Below are 13,557 nucleotides of genomic sequence, written 5' to 3' on the forward strand. Positions count from 1 at the left end.
ATATCGCGGAGGTGCTCGGACATCGAATTCTCTCGGCGCTCCCCATTCATTAAGGAGCCAACTGCTGACCCATTTTACGGCCTGATAGCGGCCGACCCTGCATGGCACCTCTTGGCGCCCCAGCGGCCCCGTGGCCCCAGCTCCCTCTGGCTACCTCTGGCCTTCACGGGGCCTCGCCGATTTTGCAGTGCACCAGGTCATCCATGCCTGACGGAACGCACGACTCGATTCAAGGCTCGGTTGATGGACGAAGACTTTTATGAAGTCTCGCACGTTTGCACTGCCTGGGCACACACGTACTTTCTACTCTGTTGTGTTTTTGAACCGGACAGCCACAGAAACTCCGTCCACCCTGAAAAAATGACTTGTTGATCCAAGACTTGCATTGCAGAGGCGGAACCGTGGTATCTGGTGCGCAGTTCGAGAGGGTGTCGGAAGTCTGAGGGTGTCCTTCCGCCGTTGTTCGAGGTACTCTGCATCGTCACGGATTTCCCAGACGTGTTGATATTTACTTTTCGGCAAGTGGATCAAAGTCGCTGGCGACACAACACACACGTTCTGGCAGATAGCTGGGTGGGTCGCGGGCCGGGTCCCGGCCGGGGCGCTTGGACACCGTGAGGGCTCTGCCGGGCTGCGTGATGTGTCTTTGCTGAGATAAGGTTACCACATGTCCACACGGCAACCGCGTGGCTCACGCCGAGTGGCAACCTTATCAGCCGTCAGGCAAATTCACTGCAAGTGGCCAGCCGAGGGCCGCAGAAAACGCCCACAAATTGTCGCGACCATAAACAACTTTTTGCTTTGCGTCAGCGGCCGCGGAAGACGGGGCAAATCAAGCGACGCTCCCCGACCTTTCGCCCGGCAGCCAATCGCCTCCGGATACCGCGACTTTTGCAAACTACGCGCAACGTCGGAAGGGCAGTCACACTGGAAGCGAAGACGCGCGCTGCACACAGCACAGTAAGCTTACAGTGGAGGAACGAAGAAGGGGCCGCGGCGACGGGAGTCGAACCCACGGCATTCGCGTTGCCTGTCGCGTTCGCAGCGCTGCTGGACTGTCACGTCCCACTGTTTTTTTGTGGTTCGAAGCGCGCCAAGGACGAGGCGCCACTCCACGCACTCCACGCGGGCGGCCAAGGACAGCATCACAATAACACTCACTTTTCGCGGAACGCTTCGCCGCGCTAGCCGCGCCGAGGAAAGGGAGTGGGGACGGATTACCTATCAAACGCTGCTTTCGACTGAGCGCCGTCATCACTTACGCACTTCCGTTCCAGAAGTAAGTACTGGTGACTGTGTAGAAATGGTGGTTTTGGCGGAGTTCAGTCAGCCACTGCGTCCGATCCAAGGCGCGCCAAATTTCTAAAGTATGAAATAAAATACGGAAAACGACCTCAGCAAAAATAAAAGAACGTCTCGAAGGTTTTGCGCAAGCGTTCACACACTCTCGTCCTACTCAAGTTCGACACCCGGGAAGGCCCGCCCGCCACGCCACTGGCACAGCATCCCCGCGAATCTAAATCTCGTTTCAGTAATGAGCCAGCGACCCAATTGAGGGCCCGATAAGGCGTCTTGTGTTCTCTGTCGAGCTGCCCCGCTGCCCGCCGCGAGCGCCTCTGGCACGCGTGGCGACCTGACTGAACCAACACTGTGGCCAAAATTTGGACTCCAAACGGCGCTTCTTTATGTCCCCCCTCCAAAAAAGGCCACCTCTGGATCCGTCACTGGGCCCTACGTGTCACTGCCCTTGGCCAGCCCGGCAGCCTTGATTGGCTCGAGTGTACGGCAAGGAGGCTCTTGGCTTCACCTTGGCCAGGACTCGGGTAATCTCGCCCCGGGAGCGTTCCCCCGCACTGCAAGTGGGTCAGAAAAACAGATTCGCCGCGCGCGGCGCGCTGCGTTTTCCACCGCGCCGACGGAACCCTCCACTGCGGCCTATAAAACGCCCATGTCATGTCGCCTTCGTTTCAACTTTCAAGCATTTTCCACTGGCTGCCGCTGCCGCCGCTGTCGAGGCGGTTTGTTTACAGTGAGCGCGCGTTCGTCCCTGGAGCCGGACAGCGCCGGTAGATTCCAGGCGCTTTCCAGGAGCGCCGCCTGATGGGGCACTTCACGGCTGGGCTGACCTAACGCCGCTCTTGCGTCCGGCACTGCGCTGCGCTGTCTCCCTCGCACCCTCACGGGACGCCGCGTGAGGAGACGAGTGCGAGAGAGACAGAGCGACGAAAGCGCTGTTCGGAGTCAGCCCGGCGAGGCCCTCGCCGGTGTGACCTCACAGTGTTGTTTTGGTTCCGTCGGGTTCAGCGTCCTTCCGGTTGCGAGCGTGAGCGTGCGCGGCGTGGCGGCGTGCGCGACGTCGCCCCTCCACCGCGACGCGCTGCACCGCGGCCCACGCGCCGCGACACGCGTGTCCCGGACTGCACGCCAGTGGCGTGGCGGAAAGAAGCGCGCGAAAATAAAGAGAGGAATGGCATCAGCAACAAGAGGGACGTCGGGTAAATTTAACGGGCCGCGGTTTGACTGTGTTTGACCCAGATTGTTATCGCACCACGGACACCGGTCTGTAATTTGGAGGTGTCGTTGCATAAGGACGGGGACTTATCTAGCAAGGACACCCAGCTGTCCCTCGTCTTTTCTCTCTCTCTTTTTATTGTATTTACAACGGTATACTACAGTACAGACAGGGTCCTGCAGCTTCGGGGGAATGGCGCGGCAGAGCGGGAAGCTCTGCACTTTCGGAGTGGCGTGTTGGAGGAGTCACTTGCAGTCCACGTTGAACCACCAGTCGCACACCAGCACCTCCTGGCTGAAGATGGTGCCGTTGGGGCACAGCATGGCCTCGCCCCGGCCGTCACCGTGGCACACGTAGAAAGCCTGCGAACAGCAACACGGAGGCTCAGTCGACAAACTAGGCACAGGACGCCTTCGAATGTGCACTTGGCGTCAAAGGCACCACACGACAGTAGTCAGTGAGGAGGGCATATTCTTGCAGGCACGAGCTAGGCGAGGCGAAGGATCGTTTCGTCGCTCTGTCTCTCTCGCACCACTATGTCGGGGCGGCCCATGAGTGCGACGAAACGTTCCTCCGGAATCACTGGGCAGGAGTCCATAACAAATAATGGAGCACAATCCAAGGATGCGTCCAGCCGGAATGGCAGAAGAGGACGCACAGTGGAAATTCCCACCTAAGAAGGAGGTTCATGGGGGTGGCCGTCCTCCTCCGTGTTGCCAGACAAGTCGGCAAACACGGGCTGTTCCTCCTCATGCCTACTACTAGGCAACTTCTTGCCACAGCTGTTGAGCACCTTTGTTTGGGCTCCTTTTGGCTCCCTTCACGCATCAAGAAGACCTCAGTTTTTCCGCTGCAGTGCTGCGCCTACACTGTGAAGGATGTGCTGCCTACCCCGCGGGCGCGTTCCCCGCGCGGAGGTTGGGTTGCCTACCCGCCGGGCGTAGCGTTGGCTGTGCGGCCGCGGCCGTTGGGTTGCCAGCCACCCGGGCGGCGCGCCAACGCCGAGCCTCGATAGCCCAGATGAAAGTACGAACCTGGCAGCCGCTGGCGGGGTCGGCGAAGTAGCCCTTCTGGCCGAAGTCGGCGCACGTGAACCTCGTGGAGGGCGGCCTGCTGAAGGCCGGGTAGTCCATGCCGGGCACGCCGGGGATGCCGTCATACGCGCCTGCGCACACCACACGGGGCCAGTCAGACGGCGTCGTACCTTCACGGGACGCCCCATGAGTGCGACAGAGACAGGGCGACGGAGACGACTCTGCGTCTTTCCGCCCTCTGACGCGTTCGTATGGAAAATGGAATGCCTCTCCACTTCCGCGCGAGTTTCTCCTGTCCGCGTCGGTTTGGTGTTTTGTGCGGCGAGGCTCGGGAGATAAACGACATCGGCCGAACACTGCTTTCGTCGCTCTGTCTCTCTCGCACCCCTACGGGACGCCCCATGAGTGCGAGAGAGACGGGGCGACGAGACGCTCCCGATTCAGCCAGGCTTCCTGGGTGCACACATGCCCGCCCGGCTCATGCACTGTGAGTCTATCGACGGCGCGGACGGCGGAGCCATCCATTTTACTCGGAATGCCATTCGCGTTTCCCCGTCGGCCTTCTCTCCTCGGCGCTCTCATCGCTCTGTCTCTCTCGCACTCATGGGGCGTTCCGTGTGGGTGCGAGAGAGACAGAGCGACGACACGCCGTGCGGAATCAGTCTAAGCGCCTGGAGGGCTTAGACGGCCTGCAGCAGAGAACAATGCTCCTCAACTTGGGATCCAGAAGAACGGAGGGGCAAAAAGAGCCCCTCCCCCTTTTTCGCTTGCTTCTTGATGGCCGCCTGAAAGGTAGGCCACACTCCGCGCCACTGTGAGTAGGCAGAAAGTGCTACGTCCAGAGCCTCGGCTCTGGATCCGCCACTGCACTGCAGCGCGCTGCGCCGCTGCGCCCCGCCGAGCAGTTCCTCCGGGAGCTCCCCGCCGTCACCGGCCGCCCTATCCTGACACAAATCTGGCGGCGCTCTGGCGATACGCGCCGCGATACGCCGCCATCGTCCGCGCCGATCTCCGCTTCACAGGCTATCTCCCGCAAAAACGCAGCGCCTCCCTTCGGCCCGACGGCCCTTCGGCTCGAGGAACCGCCCCAGCGATCGCACCGCGAAATGGGTTAGTGGGGCCTGGACGCGGTGCGGCTTGATCCGCGGCCACTTCATCTGCGCCGTTTCTTTGGACAGGTTGGGTCGGTTGGAGCAAGCCGGGGCGGCGCAATGGTGTCCGACTGAGGCGACTGTTTTGTCGAATCGCGGAGGTCTACCTCATGTCTGCGCGTCTGTGTTCCTATGGTCCTCCACGCACAGACATGAGACTTGAAGAGGGCAAGAAAAACGGCACGGCCAGATCAGGGTGACCCATTTTTGTCATCCTCTGTCTACTCTATAAGGCTAGGCGCGGTGACAAAGACAACTGCGGGTCGCGACGGCGAGACGGAGATGGACACAGAGAGACAGCGACAGAGACTGCATCGCCCGGGACTAATCTCGCAGGCCTATCGGCGCTCGACACAATGTAGAGAAATTGCATTCGCCGGGCGATTCGCTTTCAATGGCTGGGCCACTTCACTGGAAAAGAAGCGGCGCCGTCTTTCGCGTCTGAGTGTGAAGGGGTCCGAGGACTCCGTCTCGTCGCCCTGTCTCTCTCGCGCCCCTAAAGAACGCCTCGCTGGTGCGACGGAGACAGAGCGACGAGCCCGCTCCCCGGAGTCAGTCTGCTCTGCTGGCTGCACCCCGGCAGAAAGTGCAAAGTGCTCCAGTGCCGGCGGACCGAACCGAGGAGGGCGAAGTGGAAATGAAATTCAATTAAAACGACTCGCGGACTCCCGCGTTCCTCGGACCAGCCAGGGACTCGCCCGGACAAGCCGGCAGGAGCGTCTGCCGAGCTTACAGTGTAGTAGTCGAGTCCTTCAGTTACAGTGCAGCAGTGTGGGGCGTTTGGCGTTTCCGCCATGGAGCGTCTGTGTGCTTTATGTCATGATCCGGAATCGGTATAGGCCACGACGCTGCGCGCTGCGCGCTGCTGCGCTCCGGAGCCTCATGGCTGACATAAGGGCCGTGATAGCATCGGCTCGTGTCATGAGTTGCCTTTGCAGTCCGTTTGCGGAGCGATCCCATGGCGTCCTCTTCCTCACGCAGAGCGCTTCCGAGTGTCTCTCTCGCACCCCAACGGGACCCCTTACCAGTGTGACAGAGACAGAGCGACGCAACGACTCGGAATCAGTCTGCTTCTACTACGGCGGTAACGCGGCCTGCGTATAAATTCCAGCCGCCCGCGCGGCGCGCGAAAATCGAACCGCTCAGATTGCAGTCATTTGCAGTGCTGTGCCATGGAGGTCCGCTTCGTCTCGCGGGCCTCCACTGCGGCCGGTGCCCCGCAGCAGCAGACTGATTCCGAGAGTCGCGCTGTCTCTCTTGCACTCATGGGGCGTTCCGTATGGGTGCAAGAGAGACAGATACAGCGGCTGCAGCGCGGCGAGTCCCTTGGCTTGTCCCCACGGCTGGCGCGGCCGGCTGTCCGATCGCCGTTGCCAACCTAACAACTAACTTCCCGTACATCGCGGTGTTTTGTCTCTCGGAGAGCTAGCGGCGATTTGCAGCGGCAGCGCGCGGCTGGCTGATTCCGAGTGGGGTTCCGTTCGCTCTGTCTCGCCCCACGAGAGCGAGAGAGAGGGACATAACTCCCTCTCGGAATCAGTCCGCTGGCCCGCCGCCACGCTGCCGCGCCGTGTCCCAGCGCCAGGAGAGCAGCCTCATCGCTCTGTCTCTCTCGCACCCCTACGGAACCAACGCAACTCCACGTGTGTGGGAGGGAGAAAGCGATGAAAGCAGTGTTCGAAATGTGCAGGCAGCTGGCAGTGGCCGCGCTCGGCCCGATAACGCCGAAGGCACGCCAAAGGGACGCGGTAGGGCCGGGACGCCGATGTCGCCGCCATGTCGCCGCGGAGACCGCAGAGCGCTACCGGTACACCGGTAGTGGGGCAAGGAAGTGCCCTGCGCCTTTTCCTCGACTTGCCCTTTGACCTACATCCCAGGTCCTGTCTGTCCTATGATGAGACCTAGGTATCCTATACTTCGTGCATCATGTGTCCTGCGGTCTGTGTCCCACGCCTCCCGCGTCCTACGTCCTGTATCCTCTGCGCCGAGACGCACGCCCTCCGTGTCGCGGCCCACGGCCTGTGACCTGCGGCCACTGTGGACGTGCCCGGCTGGGCGAGACTTCGCCGAGACTTGGTCAAGCTGGGTGCCCCTCGGTCCTGAACCAACCAAGTGGCACGGCAAGGGCCGGCGCGCGCCGCGCTGGGACGCTCTGGACGGGCAAGGGAAGCCTCGGTGTCTTGGGCAACAGCTGCGGCCACGCCACGCCACGCCACGGTGAGCTGCCTAGTAGCGCGTCCCGGCCGTCCTGGCCGTCCTGGCGCGCACATCCCGCCATTCTCCGAGTGGAGCGCGGGCCGAGCGAGCCGAGCCGAGCCCAGGCAAGGTCCTCGCGGTCTAGTCCGCGGAGCCGAGCCGGACGCCCACTGACGCCGCACTGACGCCGCCGGCGTCGTGTCTGTGGAACGGCGCGGTGTCCGGCGGACACCCCGCGAGGCGCAAGGCCGTCGCCTCCACTGATTAAAGCGCCACATTTTGAACACGAACGCGCGGCGCGCCAGGGCGGCCTTGGAAGGGCGAAGCGCAGCGCGACGCGAACGCGGAGAAAGCAGTGATCTAGTCCGACTTTGATTCTCAGCACAGCCGGTCTGACGCAGACGGGCGCAGCTTGAATGAAATGAAAATCTACGAGTCCGTAGAAACAAGTGCCTAAAACTCGGAGCGTTCGGCTCCCCTTCGGTTCCCAGGCCGGCCCCGCGTTTCGCGTTTCGGCGCGGCCTCTGTGGACGGATTCCGCAGAGGGTGGCCGTCGGGCTATCTCTATCTCTCTCGCACCGGCACGGAGCGCCCCTTGAGTGCGAGAGAGAGACGTCCCACTCGGAATCAGTCTGGTGGCGGTCCCGCCGTGTCCTGCCACTGCCGCCCTACCCGCGCGTGGCGATTTGCTTCCGTCGCGATTTCTCATCAGCGCGTTCACACGGCCACAATGGTCGGGCGGGGTGGGGCGGGGCGAGGCGGGGTGGCGCGGGGCGTGGCGTACTCCCCAGTCCAGTGACATTACGAGGATTATCCTCGGGAATAGGAAACTCTTGCGCCGCCACCGCCTCTCGCCGCCGACTTTCCAAAGGACGCCCAGCAGTGACATAAAGGCGGGCCGTTTCGGCCGCATCGACGCGAGCTGCCGGCAACGACTTAAGCATGTCCGCCTGTCGGTAGGCAAACAGTGTGGTTACTCACCCAGGAGGTCGCCGGGAGTCTGTCCGGGCCGCACCCTGTAGAACATGCTCTCGGCCACGGACAACGGCAGCAGCCCGCCGGACAGCCGCAGGTCGGGCTGCAGCTGCAGCTGGAGCTGGCGCAGGTGCTGCAGCTGCGCCTGCAGGTTGCTGTCCTGCTGCAGGTCCTGCAGGTTGGCGTCGACGCGGTCCTGCCGCACGGCGAACTGCCACGTCCTGGAGGGCCGCCACTCCAGGGCGTCGTTGAGCACGGCGCGGCCCTGCGGCGTGGCCTGCGGCGCGCCAGGGCCGGGGCTCGGCGAGGACGCCAAGAAGGGCGCCGGGGTGGCCTCCACCACGTTCAGCTTGGTGAACTCGACGACGGTCCGCGAGGGCGGCGGCGCGGTGTCCTGGGGCTTGCTGCTGGCAGCTGGCGCCGCCGTCGACGGCACGAAGATGGGGATCCAGGGGCTCTCCCCGAGGAAGTAGCTGGCGGGGACGTCCTGCAGGGACGGCGTCAGAGGTGCCTCCAGCCGCACCGTCTCCTGGGGGCCGCCGCCGCCCGCCGCGGACCGCTCGTCGTCTCGTGCCGGTGGCGCTGCTGACGACGTCGTTGACGGCGCTGGCGGCGTGCTGGACGCCCAGGTCAATGGCAATGCGGACGCCACCGGCGCCGCTGGTGCGGCTGGCGGCAATGGCGGCGAGGACGGCGATGGCGGGGAGGAAGACGTCACAGGGGACGGCGTCATCGGCGCGGCGTCGTTCTTGTCGGGCAGCGGCGGCAGCAGCACCTCGGCCGGCGGGTCCTTGCGGCCGGCCGTCGGCACGAAGGGGATCTCCACCTGCGGCAGCGTGGCCCCGGGGCCGTAGCGCGGGAAGATGCCCGACAGCAGCGGCGTCTCCAGCGGCGCCTTCTCCCGCGCCGACGCCTCCTCGCGCTCGGCCGGCGGCGCGGTGCGCAGCGTGGCGGACACCCTCACCTGCTGCGTGTCTCCTGGGGGCAGGGAAGGGATCACGACGACCGTCAAAAGTAGCAAGTATCACAAAGAGAGGGGTGCACTTGTCTTGCCCTGTACCCTACCCAACTTACACGCAGTCCTTAATACTTGACTTACCTGCTGCCTTCTTTTGGAAGCTCTTCTTGGCAGCCGGCTTGCTGCTGGTGGCGTTGTTGTTGTTGGTGGTGGTGGTGTTGTTGGTGGTGGCGTTGACGGGGCGCGGCGTGCTCGCCACCTTGCCCTTGGGCGCGGCCTCGCGCGGCTTGGCCCGCGGGGACTTGTGCGGCGCCGCCTTGCCGGAGCGCCTGTTCGCAGCCGGCGGCGTGGTGCTGGAGGCCGCGGGGGCCGTGGCCGCGGTGGAGCTGGGCGCGGCCAGGGTGTCCTGGAACTTGTAGCGGCCGCGCTCGCTCGACGGCGGGGTGCCGGTGACGGGTGGCAGGAGCCACTTGACCGGCGCGAAGAGGGACAGGCCCGTGTTGGGCTTGCTGAGCGTGCTGCCCTTGCTGTCTTTGCTGGCCGTGCTGTTCCTGCTGTCCGTGATGGCTGTCCCGACTGGGCTGCTGCTGCTTGTTTTGCTGGCTAAACTGGCGGTGCCGTTCGCGGTCGTGCCGTGCTTGCTGTCCTTCCCGCCGTCCTCGCCCACACTGATGGCGGCGCTGCCGTTCCTCGGCGCGATGCCCGAGGACGCCGCCGGGGTGAGGTCCCTGATGACGACCTTGTACTCGCCAAGGATCGGGTCCTTCTTCACGCGGGTGATGACGGTGCCGTTGGTCGTCGTCCTGGCCGAGAACACCGAGGAGGCCGTGAGCGTGGCCGTCTTGGCCGGCGTTCTGGTTGCCGTCGTCGGCTTGGCGGCCTTCGGCTTGGCGGTGGTCTTGACGGACGCTGCCGCCGCGACACCGCTGCGAGGCTTGCCGACGGCGGGGGCTGCCTTCACGTCGGGTAACGACGGGCCCTGGCCCTGCGCGAACTTGGCGCTCTTCTTCCCGTAGGCGGAGTACGGCACCTTGGCGGAGAGGTGCTTGCTCGGCGCCCAGGCGGTGATGTTGGCCATCATGGCCGCCACCTCGGGGGTCATGGCGCCGCCGAACGCGCGCTGCGCCTGCTCGACCTGCTGCACCAGCGTGCGGTTGGCGTCCTCCTTCATGATGCGCAGCACCGCCTCGTCGTCGAGCTGCTGCTGCTCGCGGAACGTCTGCAGGGCCTTGAGGAGCTGGTCGGCGTCCCGCAGTGCGCGCACCAGAGCGCGTATCCTCGCCACCAGCTGCTCTGGGGACGGGCTGGACACCTCCAAGGAGGCCGCCGTCGTGGTGGACGGCGGGGACGTCGACGCGGGCCTGGTCGAGAACGGTCTTGGAGGTGGGGCAGGGGACCTCGGCGCCGGTGTTGAAGTCACCGAGGACGCGGGCAGGGATGTCGTCGGTGACCTCAACAACGTCGCTCTCGGCGTCGACGTCGTCGGCGTGGGCGGTACAGGCTTGCCCGAGGCCGTCGGCGAGGGCACCCTCCTCGGCGTTGGCGTCGCCGCCGTCACCCTGGACGCCGGAGCCACCGGAGGCTTCGTCGTCGGCGACCTCACGAGCGTCGCGACGACGGACTTCGGCGGCGGCGTCGAAGACAGCGACGAAGTCGCGGAAGGCGCCGCCGCCAGGCCGCAAGGCAGTAGCAGTGGAGCTGCGGACACACCCACCAGAAAACGTCTTTCACAGTCCCAAATTGCTTCCATTTACCGACACAGCAAATTCGGAATCAAGTCACGTCCAACGCCCATTCGAACGGTCACTCTGTCTCTCTCGCACCTCTACGGAGCGCGCCATGAGTGCGAGCGAGACAGGGCGACGCAAGCACGGTCCAGAGTGCGCCCGCAGGCCGATCGGACGTAGTCGCCGTAGGCCGGCACGTAACAATCACTTCTCCCCGGAGGCGCGTAAAAGGTGACGCCGTGTTTTCTTATTCCACAATTTTACAGTGGCCACGTTTCCGCCGCCGGCGCCGCATTGCATTGCATGAGTCGAACGCGAGCGCGAACGCGGCCCGATGCATTGAAGATCGAATTGTTCTTTCTCCGCTCTGACATTTGCAGCATTGCGGCCCGCGCGCGAAGGGGCGCCCCACATCGACGCTGCCGTGCGCGGCATACGCCGCGCGGCACCGCACCAACAATAAATGCATTCACCTAAAAAAATTGAAGGTGTGCAAAATGCGTTTCAAAAAAAACGGGGACGAAGCGGGGCTCGGGACTCGGGAAGCGCGGTATAGTGCAAGGCAAAGTGTCATCAGCTGCTGTGGTGTATTCATGAATTACGTAAAGGCCTGGGCCGCCTGGAAAGAACAGTCCAGGCGAGACAGTTGCTTAACCCGTTCAGTTAATTTTCCGTAATTTTCGCTGCAAGAGTCTAAACCGAAACCACATCTTCAGGCCGAGAGCACTTTGTCTGCCCGAGAGCATTCAGCTGGAGCGCCGTACGCGGAGGGGATAGGCAGCCCGGTACGCACGTCCGCTCGACGGGACTGCCTACACTGCGCATCGCAGGCGCTCCGCCGCTCACGTCGGGCACGGAAACCAACGACAGTGGAGTCACGCCACTGGTATTTTGCGGTGCGGCCATACCTGTGGTGAGTAGGAGGAGGACGCCGAGGAGAGCCATATCCTGCTGGGAGTCAGTGGAGCGGCTGGCGTGGCGGCGGTGGCGGCGCCGGTTCACTATCCATCACACGCCCTGGGACCTGGGCCCTGGGCTCGCCGACGACGAGGACGCCACTGCTGGAGGCTCACTCGGGGCGCCACCGGGCCGGCGCCATGGCTGGCCGACGGGGAGGCCGGCTTGGCCTCGGACACGGCGGCGGCGACGGCCTTCGCCGGCGTGAGGGTGATGGGCACGACGGCGACGGGAGCGCGGCGGCACGCACCTCCAGGACGAGCGGGTGGACTTGGTCCACGAACTGCCCCAGCTGCTGCGAAGCGGGTTACTAGTGTCACTGCAGAGACGCGATCCGCGCGGAGCACGAGGAGTGCCTGTTGTTGGCGGACGCGGCGGCCTGCAGGGACCCTCTCGCCATGGCAGCGCTACGCCAGCGGGGAGTACCGACAGTGCAGTGAGGTGCAGTACCGACAGTGCCGCCGCGGAGGGTGGTGGACCGCGGGGAGGGGGGGGGGGGGCTCCGGTGGGCCGAGCCACCCGGCATCGGCACGCGCCGCCCCCACCCCACCCAGCGGAGAAGAGAAGGGGGAGTGAGTGAATGAAGAAGGGAGAGGTTAATCGCCGGAAAGACGCCCTCGACGAGACTGTCCCCACTGAAACGCTGGATTTGAGGTTCGGAACTCAGGTTCAAAGGTTCAAGGCTGGACTCTCATCAAACGGCTCTGTCAAGCACGAGCCTCTGCCTCGCGCCTGCGTGTGTCGGTGTGACCACCACACCCGAGGGCCGCCGCCTCCGGCAACGCTTCCAGGATGCCTCCAGGATGGCGGCGACGGTCTCGTGTGGGACAATGTCCGTCCAGGACAAGACCGAGCGGTGGCTTCCACGACAACCATGACGTGCTCCATGACAAGGCGCGGTGCGCGTCCACCCGTAAAGCTGGGAGGGGGGGGGGGCTGGACCGTGGCATTGTTCACGCCTTGCAGTGCCTTTGCAGTGCCTTGCAGTGCGGGATGCTGCTTTGGAGGGACAGCACAGATGCATGGCATCATCGGCGGAGAAGCTACTCCACCGACTGCGTCGCCATCCGTCCCGTCCGACCCATTCCCAGTGTGTCGGTCTGTCCGACCGTCCCAATTACAAGTGGTTGATTCTCGAACCATGTAAAAATTCACTCGGAACAAATAAACTTACTGAAAACTTTTAATTGTGAGCTCTCTCATCTTGTTCCTCGTGAATTCATATTGGTTCAAGTTCGGTTCAAGAAACTCCCATTTTTGCGGTGTACTGTACGGGGGACTTACCAGTGTGGCTGCCAGCCTTTCCGATCACCACTTCGTCCTTTGGCACTTCCCACGTGACCGCCATCGTTCCGCTGCTTTCCTCCTCCTCTTCTTCCTCCGTTCTTCCTCATTCCTTCCCCCCTTCTTTCTCCGCTTCCCATTGTGACGTCCGCGAGCCGCCGCCACCGCGCGCGTTATCGCGAGATGCGTCAAATTAGTTCTCCCGCCGATGCGCGCCGCAGATTAGGCAAAAGGTAGAGGGGACGCGCGCGGAGAAGGAGAAGGGGATTTTAAAATTTCTTGTCCGAGCAGCGGCAGCAGCCCCGCGCTCGCTCGCAATAATAAGCAGGCCAAACAATCGGCTCCACATAAGGACTCACTTTGTCCGTCGTTGCGTCGCCGCGTTGCCCGCTCGGTCCGCTCCAGAAGGGCCGGCCGCCGCCACCGCCCACTCCCACGCCGCGCAACGCCACGCCGCGCCCTTTACAGCGTATTAGGACAACGTGAGGCCGAGCGCGGCGAGCCCCGCAAGCCGGCCGAGGAAATGGAATTAGACTACCTTGTCGCGGCGGCGGCAGTACTCTGCCGGAGTATTGAGTGGAACGCCGCGGAAAGTGGGGCGCAGCCACACTCTAAATGTCTCGCGAAGAAATCACCCATGTTACGTTGGTGGTTTTTCTTCGGATCACGAAGGATTTTTCTGAGTATCTCACGATGGAAATCGAGAAAAGATTCGCACCGTGGACAGGTTTCGCTATTGCTTGCGCCAAGTTCACAGCAACTC

At 63.4% G+C, this 13,557-nt stretch overlaps 1 protein-coding gene across 1 annotated transcript; it reads right to left on the reverse strand.

The window, feature by feature from the left end:
* Positions 1 to 2,645: 2,645 nt before the first annotated feature.
* On the reverse strand, positions 2,646 to 12,713 carry LOC117652772 (proteoglycan 4-like). Its single transcript, XM_034397866.1, has 7 exons — positions 12,685 to 12,713; positions 9,440 to 10,187; positions 8,968 to 9,331; positions 7,871 to 8,843; positions 6,393 to 6,406; positions 3,547 to 3,677; positions 2,646 to 2,874 (listed from the first exon to the last, which is right to left on the reverse strand). Exons 1-7 carry the CDS (start codon positions 12,711 to 12,713, stop codon positions 2,758 to 2,760), a joined length of 2,376 nt encoding a protein of 791 aa, XP_034253757.1. The 3' UTR covers positions 2,646 to 2,757.
* Positions 12,714 to 13,557: the final 844 nt, after the last annotated feature.

Source organism: Thrips palmi, unplaced genomic scaffold (genome assembly GCF_012932325.1).
Source record: "Thrips palmi isolate BJ-2018 unplaced genomic scaffold, TpBJ-2018v1 HiC_scaffold_7, whole genome shotgun sequence".
NCBI lineage: Eukaryota > Metazoa > Arthropoda > Insecta > Thysanoptera > Thripidae > Thrips > Thrips palmi.